Genomic DNA, 21,633 nt, shown 5'->3' on the forward strand with positions numbered 1-21,633 from the left:
CTGCTATACTTTATGCCAGAGAGCTTCAATGGGAATTAGCATCTGTTAAATAAATCAAATGCAGCTCTGGAATAGCAAAGAGGTAACTAACTAATCTTACAATAACTACCAAAAAATACACGTGAAAGAACTGTGGAGGTGAAATCTGTATGTGCAGAAAATTCACTTTTCAAACTGACTTAACTCAGCTGTCAAGCCTGACAGCACAGATTCCAGAGCACCGATGTGTTTACATTAGGCATGGCTGGTACTTTCTGCTATGGGACAGTTTAGGCAACTTTACAGAGCAAAATTTCCTTCTGCTTTCCAATTCTACAGCAAGTTGATAGGAGATTCTCCCAAGGCTAACACAGCAATGTTCAACATCCTCTTTTCTCTTAGAAAAAAATATATTTCTTTCTTAAAATTGACTGGAAGAAAGTACTTAAGTGATGCCACAAAGTAACTTGGAACAAGACACACATACATCACTGCTTCCTAAAACTGGCTGTAACTTTACATTTTAAAGCAGTTGATATACTGGAAATGGATTATGTCACAGCATATACTGTTTTCACAGGATAATTCTAGGCAGTTTTTTTCTTTTATTTTTGACATATTCATTACAATGTGCTAAGGGGAAATGCAGGTAACTATTCACACAGGCCAGCTTTTCCATATCATTTACACATTTAACGGCAAGACAGAGACACCACTGGAAGGCAACTCGATGAGATCAAACTTGTGTGTTGCCCCCAGTCATGCTTGAGAAAATTTTCTCTTACCATTTACTATGAAGGTTGACCTTGTTTCTTGGCCCAAACAAGAATCATATTTAAAGAGTGATCTGAAGTTTTGTCATTGACTTTCTTGAGTTTTTGAAAGACCTGCTTTGTTTTTGAAGAAAGAAAATGCAAACACCTTCAAGGTGAAAATGGCTTTTCTTGATTATAGTCTGTACTGGAAAAAGTATCCTTACAAAAGTGAAATGTTGAGTTTGACACCACAAGCATCACATGCCTGCATTATCTGTAACTGTGCACACCAGGGCATCTCTGCCTCTCTTACACAGGATTCTCTTGCTCCTCAAATGCTGCTGAGCTGTATTTTCTTTGGCTGTGGTTCCACAGACAGGTAGGTCAAACACACATCTCTCCATTGCCCCTGTGCCACACCTTGACCTTTTCTGTGAGCTGTTTCAACTCACCCAGCAGAAAAAAACACCCCCTTCCTTTTAAACCCCAAGTTATAGTTTTCTCCCAGTCACTGAGTTTGATGAGCATGACAGTATCAAATCAGTTGCAGAAGCACATAGTAAGGAAGAGGGAGAAGGATGAAAGGAGAAAGAGACCTTCTCCTTTTTGTTGCAGCAACCTTTAGATTGGTTCAGCTCATTTCTTGAAAGTTCAGATTTGACTAAGGGATGTTGCACCATCCTCTCAGAGCAATGAAGAATTGTGATTTTCTTCAAAGCAGCAGCAGTATCTGTTGCTACTATTCCACATTCAAGATGCCCATCCAAAATGCTGAACAGCCATTTTATGTTATTTGTATAAATTTTATTTTAGCTGCTGTCTCAGAAGTGGTTCCATGATCACTTTGTAGCAAGGTTCAAAACAACTGTGCATAAATCATAAGCCAGAAGGATTTTAGCCAGTAACCCCACCCTGACAAAGAGAACAAGTCTCTGCTAGCATAGATTCAGCAAAAAGTATTTTTCAGGGTAGCATTGCATACCCTTTCTGTCGTGGAACTGCCACGTATCATCATCAAATTATCCTAAAGTATATGATTTTTGTTTTTATTGTAGCATTTTGGGCACAGAACTAATTAAGAGTCACTTTTCTTACAGTTCCCAAAATTAAAAAGCTAGGGCTTATCCTGAACTCAGGTATATTAAGTCAATAATATGCTTATCCATGCTGCAGTTAGCTTAGTTCTACTAATATACATGAAAGATTTTTCAAGCTGGAGCAGTTATCTTTATCGCTCCATTTTCCATTTAGAAGAAGCAGTTGACTTAAGTTCACAAAGACAAAAATGGGTGGAATTAAGTATACTGTAAATAAACAAGCAGAACCATGAAATAAAACTGAATTTACACACACCTCAGGAAGGTAACCGAAGTCACTCTGAAAAGCAGGACACTAGCAACTGCTGGCTGAGATCTGAACCCAAATCTCCCCCAAATCCATCTTCTGAAGCCCCTGAGGCCACATACCCACTCTACTTCTGACAAATGGTCTGCAGGAAGGTCTGTTGGCCACATATCTTACATGAATGTCATAATCACCACATGATTAGATCATTCTCTCCTCTCTAAATCTCAACTCACTCCCTGTGGAGGCTAATCTTTTCAACAAGATGAACTGAGAAAAGAACCTTCAAAATAAACTATAATAAATAGGACCCTCTGCTGATCCCTAATGAATGCACAACTTCTCTTGACTATTGGGATGTTGAGAGACCTAACCCGGGTTTCCCATAACCCACCCTCTACTGGGAGATGTAATCTGTGTGAGAAACAACAACTACAGCTGTTTGGAGTTATCTCAAAATTTAGATTTAAGGTTTATGTTTAAACATATCTGGAGATTCTCTGACTTCTTTAGCTTCAGTACAGTCCTTTGTAGCTTATCCCTTTAGGATCAGCTTTGTAAGCAGTTTGTGCACGTGCATAATGCCAGACGAGTAGATGCAAATGTTTTCACTGAAACAGCAAAGTAGGTGCACCATTACATTCTATTTTCAGACGCCTCAGTTTTATGTTAAATAAGGCTTTAAATTCACAGTTTCCTCAGAAGACTATCAGGGAAAAAAAACCGAAGTCAGAGAAACAATGAACAGTTTTAGCAGAAGCCACAGAACAACTATCTAGTTTTTAGGTTGAAACAGGAAGCTTCTACATTCTATTGTGAATGCCTTCCTGAAGTCTGAAAACAGATTTTCATAACTTAAACAGTTACTGTTCTTTGAATTTCACTTCAGATCTCACTGGACAACTAAATGCACTCACTATTTGCATTTTTAAAAATGTCCCCTCAGAATAAAACCTTTTCCAGTCGGAAGCATTTTGGGCTGCAAGAGTTGTGTGACAAGGTTTTTTTCCCAAGAATCTGAGAGTAGTAATTTCAAAGGTTTAGGATATAAGTTTACCTTACAGAAATTGCTGCTGTTTACATTGACATGTACAAGGCTGCTTATAATAATTTCAAGCTATGATCAGTTAATAGAAAGACTTTTATATTTCACATAAAATAGTAAGTTTTTAATAAAAATTTCGTGTGGTGAGAACTAGGTTCATCAAGAACAGTATCTATCCTGCAAATTTCTGGCATAGATTTTGAGGGTTATTTACAGTTTCAGACCTATTTTTGTATCTATATACTGTATTAACAGAAGATCTGCATCTTCAAAAACGTGAAAGTTCCTTTGCATCAACAGACCTGCAAGCTCTGCAGTAACATATGAAATTAAACATATTTAACCTATCATTTGTTCTGCTCCCTCAACACAGAACATCAAAGAGCCTGAAAGTGTCAACTGAAATAAAGAAAAATATGTCATTATATACTAATTTTCCTATATAAAAATAAGGAGAAAGTTCTTAAGCAAAAATGGTTCCAGAACAGAACTTGTTAGAGTAATTCATTTCAACCAGCTACTTGTTCAACTTCAAAGCCGTAGGAAAACAGAAGACATTTAAATAAAACTTCTTAATTCTATAACTCCTACGTATATTAGATATATTTAACCTGTCTAACCAGTTACTCAGCCATGTCCAAATGAGCACAGTACAAATAAGACACAATAGTTTCATTTTACATGCTGCCACGTACAGTATTATGCAACCAGCCAGTAAAACTTTTCTGCAACAGGAAAACAAAGAAACATTCATGGAGGGGGGGAAAAAAGTACAAAGCAGCAAGAGAACAATAAAAGAGGCATTTTTTTAATGCCTGTTTTATCTTGTTGCCAAAGGCACTCACACATGCAGACGAGCTGACCATGTATGTTCACCCCCTCCGCTGGAGAAGATTATGCAAGATGGTTTGCAATCCAGATTTTTACCTGTTGAAGCATTTCTTCTGTAGCATTCAGCTTCAACTGATGCCCCTCAAGACAGATTTCCAAGTCCCGGATTTTCTCTCCTTGAGCTTCCACCTGGTCTGTAAGAACACTCACCTGTAATTTGAGCAGAGAAGTATAATGCCACTGAACTGACTGTAAATAAGTTTCAATTACCTTACACACATAACATCCAAAGGCACGTTTTAACAGCAAGTTTAATATTCTTGTGCACTGCAGCAACCTGCTCTACCAAGATTTTTCAGTCTTACCTCTACTTTGCTTCAACCACGCCCTCTCATCCCCCCTCCCCCACAATTATTTTGTTTCGATATAAAAAAGAAAGAGCGTTTCTAGAAGAGATGGAATGCTACCCACAGGTAGGCATTTCATGCAAAAGTCTGAAAAATTAGAAAGCAGCAAACAAGAACATCGGATGCTGGAAATATTTTATGTGGTTTTGGAGCATACACTGCTATTTCAAGTTCTGTTGGCATTTCACCCCCTAAAACAGATAAATAGGAAAACTGTTCGTTCCGAAACCAACCAATTACTTTACTTCTTACAAGAAGAGAAAGCCAGCTTACCTATCAATAAAGCCTTCTGAAGTTATAAAGAAAGTAATGAGTAAAAGGCATGTTTTAGCAGTGACAAAGTTCTATTCCAAGAAAAATTCCCAGGCTTTGGCAAGCCAGAACACGAAACCAAAAGAAGTGAGATACAGACAATGAATCCCAGGAAAAGAAACAATAAGCAATACTGGTAAAGAACTGTGGGAATGGTGGTACAGACCAGTGTGTAATAAGAAAAGCCCAGTAGCTGAATTCAAAGCTTGCAAAGCAAAAAAAACTACGCCCAGGATAACACTGGAAAGACGTGGAAAAAAACCCCAGTGTTAATTCCTGTGTTAAGCAGCACATACTCTCTGTATGTTCATTTTCACTATTTATTTATATAAAAGCCTTGATTATACCAGAAAAATGTTATCTCAAACAAACAAAGAAAAGGAGCCTAAGGTGTTTAAACTCATTTTGAGGGAAATGCATTAACAAAACCTTATCCATGCTCTCATATCCAACACTGCAACACCTTTAATAAAAAAAAAAGAAAAAACAAAGGTACAGTATACCTAAGTGAAACTTTTAAGATGTACCCACTACACAGCATTTCTAAAACCCAGTGAACAACTGAGTTCATTTCAGGGAAGCTGCAGAGGCAGAGACTGAATGATCTTGTTTTGTTTTACCTGCAAACATAATGACAAGCATGCCTGGGAAAGGAACACAGAAAAAAAAGAAATAACCCAAAAAAGACTAATTCCCCCCCCTTTAAAGTAGTTGGCTGCAGCACAGAGTACAGATGAACTCAGGATGAGAGAAGATAGGAAGGAGTGGGTGGAGGCAGATGGCAGGGGGACACATCCAAGCTGGGGCAGGAGGAGAACTCCCTGCAAGGAAGTCTTCTGCTTGTCTGCTTTTCAGTTTTGCTCTCATTAAAACAGGGATGTCACACAAATGCCCCCTGTGAGGTCAGAAAGCAAGAAGAAACAGCCTGATGCAGGTTCCAGAGAAAGAAAACCAGCTCTGTTTAGAGTGTCAGGTTAGGTTCCAACCAGCACTGCAACGGAGAAGCAAAACTCTGTATGTTAAATGTGACCTGCAAAGGAATTCAGTAAAACCTTAGTAGCTTTAAAAGCATGTGTTGGCTGTTCCAGTAGTTAGGCTGAGAGGCACATTAGCCACTTTGAGCTCATATTTTCCCCTCTGCTCAAGAACACATCTGCCAGACTCTTCAGGGAATCAGTAGGCTGCACACAGAACATAATCCCAGTTTATGCTACCCTGCCAAGTCCATCTTGCCTTAGGAGGGCAACACCTGCAACACTCAGCCTGTAGGTAACATATTTTTCTGTGAGTATCTATAAAAGTGAGGCATACTGAACAATTAGCTAAAAAACCAAGTGGTATAGAGGTTAAAAACTTCTTTGCGAGAAAAAACCCAAACCAAAACAAAAAAAATCCCCCCCCAAAAATGCCTAAAGGAGAACATTAGCTTCTTCACATAGGCAGTGAGCTGTAAGAAGGTATCCCAGATGCTGTAGCATTCATTTCCAGCCTCCACTTCAGACTGAACAGTGGAAGTAGGTTTCCAGGTGCACTGTTTGACTCAGCCTTGGTGGACAGGAATAGTGAGCACTGCCTGTGCCCAGTACAAAGTGCCTTGTACTGCTGCTCATGCAGCAAGTCTGATGCAAGACTGGAGTGCTCCCAGCCTCATATTCCCTGCAGATTATTACAGCTGCAGGCCACAGTCATTAGCACAATTCAACATGAGCCATAGAATAGAGGTGCTCTGTTTGCCATTCCTTTCTCATCCTTCATGCCAATGGTCACACCCAGGAGCCAGGTTTGTACCAGCAGACTCCCTCAGGCCAGTGTAACCTCACCATGGGACTTGCCTGTGCTCCTCATATTCGACTGCCTAGACTGAGTATGCACAGCTGGTGCAAACCAGGTTCTAAACCCAGCACCATCGTGGCACCTTTGTTGTTGTTGTTGTTGATGTTCACCTACCAGACTGAGGTTTTTGTCTATCTTAGCCTGGGGCTTTTGCAATTCTACTGCAGTGCTGTGCAGCGGGAACAGAAAAATTCATAAATACTGACTAAGCCTTTTGATTTCATGGGAGGGTGATGGGAGTAAAAGGTAAGAGAAGGACAATTTCTACACCTGATTTTACTATATTTCTTTTAAGAAAAACTCTAGGCAGGTCTCCAAAACATGTAATAAGAATACCTTCTTTGTGCATTTGGCTTGCTCCATCCTTGGGTACCTATTTGTGTGGACGAAGAAATAGTTACTAAAAATCTATGGGACAAAGACAGGGAAAGCACACACTGAGCAGTAGCCTGGAGCAATCTTCAGGAACCTGTAAGCACTGGAGACTTGTAGTCCTGTTAAATAAACTTTGAACACCAAGACTCTGCCAAACCTGTTCAAGCCCACCAGCACCCACGACCATCGACCACTGGGTAGCACGAACAGATCTACAGAAAGATCACAGGACTAAACAGATACGTGAGAAACAAAGGAGGGTCTCACAAGCAAAGCCACAGGTGCACCAGTGCAACCCTCTGGTTTGGAGTAAACAGCTGGGTTTGGCCTCCTAATTGCTGCTCCAGTTACGAGCTGCTCATGTGCGCGAGTGAACTGGGAGAGACGTGAACGCACCGTGTGAAAAGTTGTTTGCTGTTACTAATGGAGTCAGGATGCAGGAGTTAACAGCCACTTGATTAATGAAAGGTGTTCTCACAGATATCAGTTGTGATGTTGCCTCCCTCAGAAAAAGGGGAGTTTGTAGCACACACTTAAACACCTAAACTCCAACCAGAAGTTTGCTTTTCGTTCAGGGCTGGGTTTTGTTTTTCCCTAAATTTGGCAATAGCAATTTTAGTTTAACAGTAATGAAGAAAATCCAACCAAGCCAAAGCTTGTGTCTCACAAAACATTTATTGTTTATTTAACAACAGCAGTGAGACTTCTGCTCAGTAAATGAACACAAGTGTGAACAAAACACACAGGATAAGACATGCTTACAGAAACTGGTGACTGAAACAGCTACCCAACATACTTAAGTTTTGTTTGATATAAATATTTGTGCTTATAATATGTTTTTGTAAGCAAGAAGAGAAAGGATAGGCAAAGACCACTTAAAGAATCTCCAGCTTCAGTTTTGAAAAGCATGGAATGTACAGTTCAGTAATAGCAAAAATATGCAGAAAAAAATAATTAAGTTTTTTTTAATTTGTTGAACATGCGTTTTCTCCAGGAGGAAAATTTATATGGGACAGAGGATCTGTTTGACAAAGGGTTGGTAAACTGAGAAACAGGAAACCTGGAGGAGCTTAGGCATGAATTTTAAAAATGTCATTTTTTTCCCCCCTTTATCTTCCCCTTAAGTTTTTTGATGATGTAAACAATTTTGGTACAGCATACAAGCAGGAAAAATAGCTGTTCTCTTTACACAACAGTCTTCCAGCTCACTAAAAATGGTGACACACAGAACCTAGAAAACTGGTACAGCTGAGCAAATCTAGAATGAGAACCACTATCACAGCAGTGTCTTGGGACTCCACAGCATTATTTTTCATCTCTCTGTCAGTCTCCCTCCTCTTAGTGCTGTTACTCCCCCTACCCCACCATGAAATCAATCAGAGGGATCATACAAATTATAAATTAATTCCTGATCAAATATCAGTTACATTTGGTGATCTGCTCACATTTGTATAACAGGAAATACTCTTTCACTTCATCATTTATTCACTGAACAGCAACTCTGCAGACAATGTTCTCTCTTTAGGACATACCTGCAGTATGAGCGACTCTTTATCACCTTCTAATCGTGCCAACCTTTCTTGATAAGTTTCATTATTAGATGGATGATGATTCACCTGTGACTGGGGAAAAAAAGTGCTGTGAGAATTTTTACAGTTAAAGTGTCAAGCAATATTTAACAAAAATTATATATATTAAGTGGGTTTTATGATACCAAAAATATGAAAAAAAAAGTGTCTACAGACCAAAACTGTTCATTTCATGTGCATTAAATGTACCTTTGAACATCTGAATGCACTTTAGCTGGATTTTAAATACTCTATCATTTGCAGCAATCAAGAATGGTATAGGAATAGACTGATATTTTCTATCTAATTAAAATTTCAATGAAAAATACCATCTTATCGAAACAAAACCCCTTTAATTTGAAATATCTGGTCTCGACACTCTTTTGACAAGGTCAAGGAATCTTGGTGTTTCAGTGGTAAAAACTTCCATAGGTATTGTGGCAGTTTGAGCCACATTAGAAATCCAAAATCCAATTCCTAGATATTACTGAAAGAAAAGTAGAATTTTTTTGTTAGCAATTAAAAAATTACCTAAATTATCAAATTCTCATTGGGAATTACTCTAGCCACATAATCACTTATGGATTGCTAAATGGCTCTAGGGAGTGAAACCTTCTAAAACATGGCCTGCTTCTAACTGTTAGGTCCCATTTCCAATGAATTTTAATACTTCAGATAGAAACACCACAATTAAAAAAAAAAATCTGCGGATGTATTTTAAAAAGTTTGGAAGAGTCTCATAGCCTTATCCTCCATACCAAACCATTGTGTAACTGCGGGAATGTTTGCTCAGAGCATCAAAAGTAACCTGAGCCCTCAGAGGTTCATTTCCCAGCTCCGTTGCAGGCAATGCATTTCTGCCAGGGAATGTAACACTGTGCCTGGCTTGTCAGCCAACCCAAGAATCCAACTTCAATGAGTTCCCTTCAACTGCACTCATCTGCAGCTGACTCCTCATTTATAGTTACTTGCATAATGGCACCAATATAATGATAATCCTCCTCCCCAACTGTCCTTTCTTTTTCAACTGAACACTTGTGAACAGGATTTTAAAAAAATATTAGCTATATACATAGCTTCTTGATCTACACTGAGGTCTACAGGCACAAATGTAACACATGATGAAAATACACGTGGTGCTAATTAATGCAAACCAAGAAATCAAATTTTTATTCAATCAGAAGAGACTTTTCAAGCCATAAAGTGCTAAACTAGATATAAGTATGGAATCTTTACAAGCTGAGAGAAACCAAGCACCCTTGTCTCTGATTAAGTTGAAAGAAATTGAGAGAATTACAAAAACACCAACAAACAGTGGTGAGAGATGTCTGAAGAGATCATCTCGTTCACTGTTCTATCCTAGGACCAATACTCTTGCTTGGATTACAGAGACTTTCCATCTTCTTCTTAGGTACCCATCATTAGAACATTTTCCTTAATGTCCAACCTGAATCATCATCTCTTCAACTTCAACCTACTGGTGCTTATCATATCACCATGGATAAAAGAAAGGTTCTTTACTTCAGAATTTTTTTTTAGTTATTGCAAGACTGTCTGTGGATCTCTAACTAGAACGTCCCCCTTCGGTTAAACAAACACAAGTTTTTCTGCCTTTTCCTCACAGGTTAATTTCTCAAGAACTGGTTTGTTGCTTTCTTTTGGTTCCTTTGCACCAATTGTTCCTTGACTTCTTTTGAAATTAAGTGCCTAAGAGGAGACACAGCACTCCAGCTGCAATTGGCTTCAGTGGAAAAGCCTTTTCACAGACCCTTGGGCCGTATTTCTTTCCATATTAACCATATAGTAAAACTCACATATTTTCAGCCTAGGACCCATAACTTCCAGATCCTTTTTTAATGCTCTTATTTAGCTGCCATCCTGTTCTTCACTCAGTGTTTACTTGCTGTTTCTGCCTGAATGTGTAACTTTGAGCTAGTCTACACTGAATTGCATCCTATTATTTATAAACTTTTCCTATGCATCAGGCTCTTATGTTTTAATCATGGCTGCAAGGCCCTTAACTAGAATCACCTATAAATTCACTAAGCTTTGTCCTTTGTCTCTGTTTAGAGGGTCAACAGGAACATTAAAAACAGGATGTGCAGAACCTCACTCCACACCTCACTTATTATTCCTTGTCAAAAGAAGAATATGTTAACTCTACCCAAATACACCTTTGTCACAAGGTTTTGACCAGTTTATAGCAAGTACAGCTAAGATTCAAGACCTAAGAGAAATGGCTCTAAACATGCAGATGTGAGTGCACAACATACACAAACAGAAGTCTTTGATAAAGTTTTACCGTGGCACCTGTAGGGAGATGGCCCATGCATTAAAGGAATGATGACCTCACTCACTATTTTTCTCCTAACTAGTTTTAATGTTTTAGAATTTCTATCCTCACAGTGTAATTTTTTCAAGCCTTGTCCTGTTATTAAGAAAAACCTCCACCCCTTAAACCCCCCTCCCAGTTTTCATAAAACATGTTTAACTTAGGCCCTCTGTATTGAGTTAGTCAGTCAGTCAGTCAGTCACTCTCTGAGGTCTTAAAGTTTGTTCCTTACTAATTTTTGTGGTACTGTAATGAAACTAGACATTCTTTATAAGTAAACAGTATGCATTTCTGTATGTCTGCCTAGACAAACCTTTGACCTCAGCTCTGCATCCTCAATCATCCTGCCAGACATCCCGCCTGGGTCCTTACTCCACAAAGAGAGCAAAGTCTTACACTGCACTTAAGAATCCAAAATCTTTAGCCTTAGCAGCTATGTTTCCATTAGGGTTAAGACTTCATTACATGCCATTAAATGAGTTTTCTCAACGGAGAGCCCACCAGCCTTCCCCAGTATATCTCTGGTTCACATCCAGTGTTTGGGGAGGCTTTCCTGCACCTGGAACATCAAGTATTCAGGGAAGAACTGCATGTTGCTAGGCAGGAAAAGTGTCTCCTAATTCCAGAACCTAATCAAGTAGATTTTGCACCCTTTCTCCTGCCATCATGTGCTATTTTTTCAAGGTTAGATTTAAGAAACATACCTGTAACCACTTGTGCAAGCATTACTGCCAATGCATTGTTACATAAACAATCTGCCGCCAATGCAAAGTGGAGTTCAACATTTTTTATAATCCATAATTTAGAATTAGTTCAACACAGAATCAATAGATATTTCACTACATACCAATGTAAAGCCTAGTGAATCACCCATGGAAACAGAAAAGGGGGAACAACACTACACCAAAACATCAACCCTGCCCATAGGTCAGTGAGACAGGGCTCGAATAAGTACAGGAAAGTACAGTAGACAGAAGAATGACCTGCTAGATAAAAGTGTCTGATTGACACCCAGCAGTTGTTTCAGACTTGGTAATTCTTTGTGGCATGTATAAAGACAAGATAAAACAATGTAACATGAACCAAGGCCATCTGTGGATGGCTGGAGTACATTCTGCAGTTGTGAAAGTCAGCACTGAGAGGAAACAGCAAGTGTAGTTACGTGTCACACGTATCAGCAGCAACTGAATAAAGGACTTGTAACACTAAAGACATAAGGCTATGGATGAATTCCAGTTGGTGTAACAGTTCACAAACAAGAAACACAGGTCATGTGGTTGCACAAGTCTAAAAGGTTGAATCAACAAGATTTTCTACAAAGCTAATATTTCAGAAGATGTAGCATCAAAGACCAAAAATTGTTACCTGGGCTTGACAAATTATAAGTTAACGTTAATATTAATTATGTTTCTTATAATGAAAGAATGAGAGAAATTGCATAAAACATGTAAAGAAGTTCATGATAACACATGATAGCAAAGTAGAAGGAAAGATATGCTAAGGCAAGGTAGCTGAAAATATGTTGATGGTAGTACCACTGCAGATGAAAAATCAACTGCATACCATAAATACTTTGCCTCCAGGAATCCTTAACCAGCAACCAGCACCTCCTCCATTTGCACCATTAAACCACGTCCTCAAGTGCCATATCTACACATTTTCTGAACTCTTCCAGGGATGGCGTCTCCTTTATGTGAAGAAATTTTTCCTAATGTCTAACCTAAACCTCCCATGACACAACTTGAGACCATTTCCTCTTGTCCTGTCACTTGTTATCTGGGAGAAGAAACTGACCCTCACGTCACTACATCCTCCTTTTAGGCAGTTGTGGAGAGCAATAAGGTCTCCCTTGGGCCTCCTTTTCTCCAGGCTAAACAGTCCCAGCTCCCTCTGCTGCTTCTCCTAGGACTTACTCTCTAGACACTTCACCAGCTTTGTTGCCCTTCTCTGGACTCGTTCCAGCACCTCAATTCCTTCCTTGTCCTGAGGGGCCCAGAACTGGACACAGCACTCAAGGTGTGGCCTCACCAGTGCTGAGTACAGGGGGACAATCACTGCTCTGGTCCTGCTGGACACGCGATCCAAGCCAGGATTCCACTGGCCACCTGGGCACACACTGGGCACACATGTTCAGCCACTGTTGACCACCCATGTCCTTTGCTGCCAGGCAGCTTTCCAGCCACTCTACCCCCAGCCTGTAGTGCTGCCTGGGGTTGTTGTGACCAAAGTGCAGGACCCGGCACTTGGCCTTGTTGACCCTCATACAACTGGTCTCAGCCCATTGATCCAGCCTGTCCAAATCCCTCCACAGAGCCCTCCTACCCTATGAGCAGACCAACACTCCCACCCAACGTGGTGTTACCTTCAAACTTTCTGAGGGTGCACTAAATGCCCAGGCTGTCCACGAAGATGTTCAACAGGGCTGGACCCAACACCGATCCCTGGGGAACAGCATCCGTGACTGGCCACCATCTGGATGTAACTCCATTCACCACCACTCTCTGGGCCCGGCCATCCAGCCAGTTTTTACCCAGTGAAAAGTACACCTGTCCACACCATGGGAAGCCAGGAGTTGCAAAGCAATTTCTTGAAGCACCTGCATTATGGTCTCCTTAGAGATTTTGGGTATACTTTAACGCGCATCATACTGCAAAAGATATTAGCACGAAAAGTTTCCTGAAACAATTCCAAATCAACTGACTCGCCCAGTTCTAGAAAAAGAAAAGCAAGAAAAAAAAAAAAAAAAGCAAAGCTTTTGCATTCCATCACCTGCTTTAGTTTCTTGTTCATTTTTAGGTTCCAAATCTCTCTTTGGAATACGCTTCTTTCTTTAATCTGAACACAATATTGGTAGCTGCTGGAAACTTCTAAGTGTCTAAGTATCACTTACATGATCCAGTCATTACAGAGTCCTTTTCCAAGAAAAGGGCTTAAATTTTCCTTCAGAATACATGACACAAAAAATCAGACTTCGGGGAATGATTCTGCAGGTTTAATTTAAAATGGTGGTAATCAGCAAAAGTATAAAAGAATATGGCAAGAAAGGGATGAAATGCTTGATCAGTTCAGCTATCTTAATTTTCAGTAGTTTTCTCAGAGTCTGTTATGCATAGAATGTTATTTTTTCTTGCATGTTATTTTAATAGGAAACAATTCAGAATGAAGTTTATTGTCAGAACAGAGTGACAGCTGTTGTATGGGTTTTCTCTACAGAGGTTCTGTTGGGAAGCTTTTGTAAGGGAACTTCTAGCTGTATCCTGATGGACTACAAAAGTAAGACCCTGAAAGCAAGCACATGTGCAAGGTAATGAAGCTCAGCACAGGCCAGTTTATGTTTTCCTAGCGTGTGTGATGTTTCAGCACAAAGTGTCTCCAACACAGCTAATTTTAACACAAACCCCACCAACTTCTGAAGTTGATCAGCAAGCTGTTACACAGAAATTTGTCACGAATACCATGGATCTCATACTGGGCTGTGGAGCGGGGAGGAGCTGGGAAAAGAAAGCTGGCAGTCAGTTAAAGTGGTGATTTGTAAGCTTTTTCAACAAGTCACCCGCCTCTTTGAGAAGACAGATTATGTCATAACCCTCCTCTCTTCTTATTCAGTCACATGAATCACCTTCAGTTCCACTGATAATTGAATAGGATGACTGTGGCAACAATAATACTCGTATTAATGGGGAAGATTAGGGACATGCTTCACATATTGCTTTTTGTTATAGTTTAGAAGCTGAAAACAAGGAGTAGAGTCAGCAGAGTTCAACCAGTCAGCTTTACCACAAACTACCAGCAGCACACAAACAGCAGTATTACATTTCAACACAAGAAAATGTAGACTACAGACTTCTTCCAGCCTATTTGGAGCTGATAATATTTACAAGACTATGGTCTTTCCATCTCTGTCATATTCTTTTTGGTCAGTAGAATTATGTTATGAGTCACAATAGTATTATGAAGTGATGATTGAACAGCCTACACAGTAAACATTTTTATTTGCTTCTGACTGTGGATGCAATACAAATTTAATCTCTTGGCATGTTAATGCTACCCCAGATACACACCCATCTGAATATATGTACATTCCCTCAGTGTACCTGAGAGGAGGAGGAGAAGGCTGGAACATGATTTCTGGATCTATAATTCTTGCCTTTCATCTGGAAGTAATTAGTAAATCAACAGCAGGATTTTTTATTTGCCATTGTGACTTGTTGGTTAAATGAAAGTGGCAGTCACTTTGACAAAGCTAACAGTGCATAGTCTGAAATTAAGCAAAGACAGAGGCAGGTAAATTTTGGTAGTCATTAAAACAAAGAATTTTGAACAAATACTTATATTTTACCCAGACAATTTTTCTGAAAACTAATACCTGTTTTTTTTTCCTCCAGATAGTTACATCATTGAAAGGAAGATATCCTTACATAAGTCATAAGATTCACTTTCAGTACTTTGAACTTAATGGCTATATCATGGGTTTGATCACTCCACCTCTTGCTAGTACAGGTTATGAATTTGCTTCAGAAAAAAGGAAAGCAAAAGAACAATGTACACCTATTTCAGGTCAACCATCAGCTTTGTGCTGCAAGCACTTCAAAAGGTAAGTCTAAAGCAAGCTATGACAGTTATCAGATGCCCCCACTTCCCATGAAGGCATCTCTCTTCCCAAACAAGACATCTGACCATTGCACACAGTTTTCCAGATGTTGGAGACCTTCCATTCGGGTTCCATCCACCCCTGTTCAAATAGCTCAGTTAATTTAACATATCCTTAGAGAGCCCATAACACTTTTTGTAGTAAATATTAGCATTTGTATTAATAATTTGTGGTTATGCCTACATGTCTACATACCAAAATGGGAGTTGTGCTGGTTTTATTTTGAATAGTGCATTCCAATTAAGGTCAGAGGGAAAGATTAAGAATAAAGCAACAGGACGACATAAAATTGTATGTGAACCCTCTGACCCAAATCCCTTGGGAGAACCAAAGAACATTTGCTAAAAATGGCTCACTTTCAGCTTCAGGTAGTGGAGGTATCTCAGGTTCCTTAGTCTGCAACAGAAACTTTGAACACTGACAGGTTCACGCTTACACCTTGTGAAAGAACCCAACGTTAGTTATCTGCAAAATGCTGCCTACAAACTGCCCACCAGCTACTTTATGAGAACTGTGCTGCTGCCCAAGCTGTAATGTTAAAAGCACACTACATACACAAGGACTTTTCCATATCCTTCCATAAGCAGACTGCTGAGAGACATGTCTCTCTTAATAATTCCCGTGACCTCCTTATCCGGGCTTTCAGTCTAACTAACAAGGTATCCTCAAATACCTGCACTGTCACAAACTCTTACAACATGGCATGAAACCAGGGTCGTTCTGTGTGCCTGTGTCAGACATTCAGCTTTTCAGGTAAAATAAGCTAACTGGGACAATTCTGAAATTGCCATCGAAGTATGACATGCCGTGAAGTCCAGTACAGCTGTACCCACTGCAGAGTTTTGTCTTTCTGATATTAGGCAAGATATTATCAGAGGAAGTTTTCTCTTCTGAGAGGTACTACTGCAGACTTGGAATTTTTATTATTGGCAAAAGGCAGAAAAAAAGCAAAGATGAGAAAAAACAGCAAACAAAGGAAAGCACATGAACTGTGCCTCACACAGAACTGAGACAAGGCTAAATTGTTTCTTCGCTCTGTCCGTCTGCTCTTACATTTTACTGCCCACTCTGTCCACACCTTTGGCCATTCTTGGCACAGCATTTCCACAGGTCATGTTAAGACAGTGAAGTCCAATGGAAAGCACTGAAGTGTGGTGACACTTTATTTCAATTTGATCTAAATATTGCTTTTTCCCTGCTGCTGTTGCACGGAAACAACAGCAGCTGATGCTACTATACAGACTATGGTACAAGTCCTCTGCTTAAAACCAGACCCTCTCTTCTAAGCGTCTGAAAATAGCAGTTGTATCTGTCATTTTGCCTGCCTGGATCCCATGATTTTTGTATTTGTTTACTGCCCTAACCCAGTCCAGGCCGCAGATACCACACAAGTCTGTCTTAGCCAACCACTGCAACAGCAAAACCAATCCTGGTCTCTGAAGTGATTTCTGCTAATGATGAAATTTGAGCCAGCTCTGGCATACTTCACCAAGGCTTTATGGAAGTCTGCTGCAGTTATTCTCTGTTAAATGCCATTTGTTACTCTGAAAGCAACTCTTACTTTTATTATCAGCCAAAGAGCAACAGCTTATGATTGCAAGAAGTGAAATCTTTATATGTTGTAACAGTCAGTGCCAGACGTGATGCTGGTATTTGTGAAGGTGAGAATTAAATGCACAACTTATGTTGTTTCAACTTTAAAAAAAAAAAGGAAAATAAAAAATTTTATTTCTAAATCACTTGTCAGAGGAATTTGAGAGCAAACTGTTTAAGTTCTCCTGGCAACAACACAAGCTCATTTTCAGTACTCTTCCCTTCCCCCACATATGCACACCCCTTTAAAGAGCTTGCAAGGAAAAGCAGCAGTACTGATATTCTCCTTTATATACCTGACATTAAAGGAATTACATGCAACAGCAGCAAGGGTATTATTAATTTCTGTAAAATTCTGTGCTACCTTTGAACGCAGTATCCTTTCTGAATACACAGAACCTGATAGCAGCACACCTTATTAGCCTTTTGTTAGCAAACCTCTCCTCACAGAATTGAAATTTGCACCAGGAAATTTCAGGCAGGCACACTGTATTCATGGCCTCGTTTAATTAACAAATTAACATGTGAAGTCAAAATACACCTTTTTTTATAGGTAATTAGCTTTAACTGCACAGAGCACAGGTTAACCTAATATATAATGCTACCGACAGCTACTTCCTGTTGCCTCTTCTCCTTCACTATCCCATTTGCTTCCCATTTAATCCCCACCCAGACACACTCCAGAAATGTAAAAGTTTCCAGAACCTGATGTAAATAGTTTGTAAATTAACTTCAAGATTCTCAAGCTTTTATTAAAGACTTACACATCATTAATATTTTATATTTAATTCAAGAAACTACCCAAATTAAACTTCCTTATCATATTTCACATAAGTATGGACCTATATTTTATGTTTATACAGTCAGTAAAAAACCAGAGTGCATGTGCATATGTATACATGTGTGTATACATATACACATACAAGAATTTGCAAAAAAAGTACACACAGGTTAAAATAGATTTTTAAGAGAACATGTGCTGCTTTCATGACACACAATTAAATTCATATAGTAATTTAAAAACCAGCCTACTGTAAGGGATCTATTCACATACCATTCATAATCTCTAACACTGAAAAATAAATAATTAGAACATAAAAAAAATCTAAAATCTGACAAAGTGATTTTTCCAAGATGACGAAACTACTACACAAACCTACTTTGTTTTTATAGGAAGACAAAAACAATCTCATGCAGTTAATTTATGTTCAGGCAGTTCATCACAAAATAAATAGCAGTGTCTTTTTTTTTTCCAAAAAGTTATTTTATCAGAGTAACATGCAAAGAAAAAAGTACCACCATTTTTATCCAGAACAAAGGCATCCAGAAAGGTCTCATACAGTTACCCCGATGAAGAATCAATTAAGCGAAGAGCTACTGCAAATAATTTTTCAGTTTAAAGCACAACATGATAAACATACTCTCCTTTTTTTGCCATACATTCCCATGCAGGATTTGCTTTGTTGTACTGCAACCTCAGGACAGCACGAGCACTTGCTAGAATCTACTGCCATTTGCTCAAAGTTTGATCCTAGAGTTTCATTTTTAAAGACAAAGACAGCTGATTCTCTCCCCCCCTCCCTAAGCCTTCTCCTCCTACATCAAGAAACGTCTTTAATTCATTTCTCATGAAGAAACTTACACTATTTTATGTCTCAGAATAAAATGTACACTGAATACATTTCCTTTCACAAAGCTGACTATTCTGCCTAAGATTTTGCTAACGTGCATTTAGAAAGAGAAAACAAAAGCCCAGCAAATCACTTACCCTCTTTAGCCACGTGAAGTGCTTGTAAATATCAATCTCACCATCCATGCTTTGGGCCCATCTCAGCAGTTACATTCCCAGGGTTAAAAAGAAACTTTTGGAAGCGAGCGCACTGCTTTGTTCTACAGGATATAGCTGTGATTTCTTCCCCTTTCAACCCTCAACTTCTGAAACCTTCAGTGCCTGTTCATATTTTAAGCTAAATCTCCTGCCCCTGTCCCACGGTCTTATCCCAAAGGCTTCTCACAGATGTATATATAACACACAACTGTATAAACTTCAGGCTCTCCCCCAAACATCTGGTTTTTTTAAACAGCAGATCAGTTAGCGACAAGAACAATGCGACTCTGAAATCATCAAAAATATAACTTGCTAAATGATCTTTAAAAAAGGATCTTTCAAGAACAGTAGAAATCTGCAAAAACTCTTCCCCTTTAATGTTGAATAACAAGCTAAAAATTATTAAGCTGTCACTGAGAAACTATTTTTCAAGTAATGCTTTCTCTGGCTTTCTGTTTCAAGAGTGGCTGGAACTCATTACCAAAGACCCCCTATTTCCTGTCTCTGTTTTACTCCCTGTTTATTGTAACACTACTCAGCCTTCTCAATTTATTTCAGGCTCAGACTAAACCTAAAAATAAGCTCTGCTCTTTGAATTACTTGCCTGTCCTCTCAAAAGATATTATAAAAGAGGAGGAATTCAAGGACGAGCCTGTGAATAAGTTAATGATCCCATAAATACTGCTATTGCCAAAGAGGCGATTTTCCATCTCAACAGAAGATGATGATACCCTTCCAAGATATTTGTCTGTTCCTGCTGAAGCTGAAATCTCATAGCATGGCAACTTTTCAAACTTGCAACACCAAGATAAATGCATATGAAACGCAATGCTCTGGCAAGAAGGGAAGTTTAAAAGTGTTGCCTGTTACTGCGGTGTCCTCTAGTGCCTCCACAGAGTAGTTTATTCATAACTCATAATTTTTTCCCAGTAAACTCCAGTTTTCAATGTTGTATCTCCCCCTGCTTAAGAGTGGCTTTGGATTTGAACTGGGAAACTGATTGTTACACACACAAGGACAACTGCTTGAGCAATGCCTGTTGAGACCTAAACACAGTTGGCTCCATGGAATTTTTGTGATGATCTCAGAACGTTTAGTTATTTCCTCATTTTCTTCAGATTCTACAGCCAAACTGACTCCTGCATTTAAGAAGCAATAAAACAGCAGTTTGGAAGAGCCAGTGTCAAAGTAGCCCATGACACCAATGATAGACACAGAGGACTCGAAGTCTGAGTCTGTATAATACCCTGAAAAGCTGTTCTTACTGGGACCTGCCTCACTTAGGCATCTACCCACATTCCAAGCTGGGGAAGTCACAGACATGTGATGAAGTTTCTGCAAGAGACGTGGGTTTTGATTGTTTCAGCCATTCTCGATCCTTTGGACCTGATGGAGCTCTTTGAGAACCTTCCATAACACAAAGAGGGAAGAATATAAACCTAGACTTTCGGTTTCCTTTGTGTATTTATTATCTGTTCTTATTTAAAGTCACATGACAAGGAAAACATTACAATTTTTAGAAAGTTAGTGCTAAGAGTCTTCTAGAGGTGCTAGGATATCTAAAATCACCAGTAAATGTGATAAGATAAAAGAACTGTCAGTTCCAAAAAGCAGATCAGAAGGGGATTTGGCTTGCTGTGTGCATAGAATGTGGTTGTTTTTATGCTATCTTAAAGTTGATGAGGGCAACTATTTCTTGAATAGTTTACACTGTCTGGCAAGAGTCTCAGTACATTGTCAATGGTCCTTTTAAAAAAAAATAAATTAACACTTAATATAGCACACTTCTCTATGCACTACAGCCTCTGTCATGGCTGACAAACTGAAGACTGAACAGAGGTTCTCTTGACATTAAATAATGAACTTCCAACAGCTTAAGGCATTTTTTTCCCCTGAAAACTTGTTATCTAATTACGAAGAACAGCAAATACATCAAACTTTATCTCACAGTATTGTGTATCCCATAGCACCACCACTATGGTGCCTCAAGTTCCACATTTCATCTGTTTCAAAACATGGGCTCTAAGACTCTCATTTCAGGGAAGAAGGAAACGCCTTTCTTGAAACACTCCACCACGCATTATCAGCTAATGATTTTGTTTTTCATATAAAACCTACAAAAAACTATATTACTCCACTTACTAGTGCCTCAGTGTACCGTCTGCGGTCAGGTTAGTATCCATTTCTTCTTTCAAAAGCATTAAAAATGACAAACATACCTTATTTCTGCCCTGTCATTTCTGCTGGATTTCATGCAAAGGATTTCTGCTAGTCATTCTTCCTGATTAAAAGGTAAGTGTCTGAATTTTCTGCATCTTATCAGCCACGAATGTTGACAGCATACATTCCAGACAGTCACATGCTCACTCTGAGCCTGTCACCTGCATGCTGAACTTTACGTCCTGCTTGAGCTTTGGCCTGCGAGTTTCAGATACCAACTGAATGCAAATCAATTGCCCCAGATTTGCTTAGAATGCTCTTCCATTTCACTAGAAAAGCAGGTTAGTCTCTCTGAGCAGTGTGAAAATAAGGAAAATATGTTGAAACCTGAGGATTGCTTCATCAGGTTACCACTGTATGTTTTTCTTATTTTCAGGAAGTCCATGCCTGTGTGCAGTTCTTCAACTTCTGGTTCAGTGGAAAGTTAAAAATCAAACAAACAAAAATGCCACACTACTACTGAAAAACCACCACCTTCAAGTGTTACCCCACAGAGAGTGATCCAGCTATTGCTCCCTTCCCCAACAAATTATTTTTCTTAGTGTTGTCTCCAATACAAA

At 39.2% G+C, this 21,633-nt stretch overlaps 1 protein-coding gene across 1 annotated transcript in view; it reads right to left on the reverse strand.

The window, feature by feature from the left end:
* The window catches only part of PPFIBP2 (PPFIA binding protein 2), a 97,616-nt gene that overhangs the window by 37,090 nt on the left and 38,893 nt on the right, over positions 1-21,633 (reverse strand). The window contains exons 4-5 of the mRNA XM_017824971.1: positions 8,414-8,503; positions 4,051-4,164 (exon numbers count right to left, since the gene is read on the reverse strand). Coding sequence (XP_017680460.1) covers positions 4,051-4,164; positions 8,414-8,503 — 204 coding nt within the window. The remainder of the gene's footprint in view (positions 1-4,050; positions 4,165-8,413; positions 8,504-21,633) is intronic.

This window comes from Lepidothrix coronata, unplaced genomic scaffold (assembly GCF_001604755.1).
Source record: "Lepidothrix coronata isolate B3197 unplaced genomic scaffold, Lepidothrix_coronata-1.0 Scaffold115, whole genome shotgun sequence".
In the NCBI taxonomy this organism is placed as follows: Eukaryota; Metazoa; Chordata; class Aves; order Passeriformes; family Pipridae; genus Lepidothrix; species Lepidothrix coronata.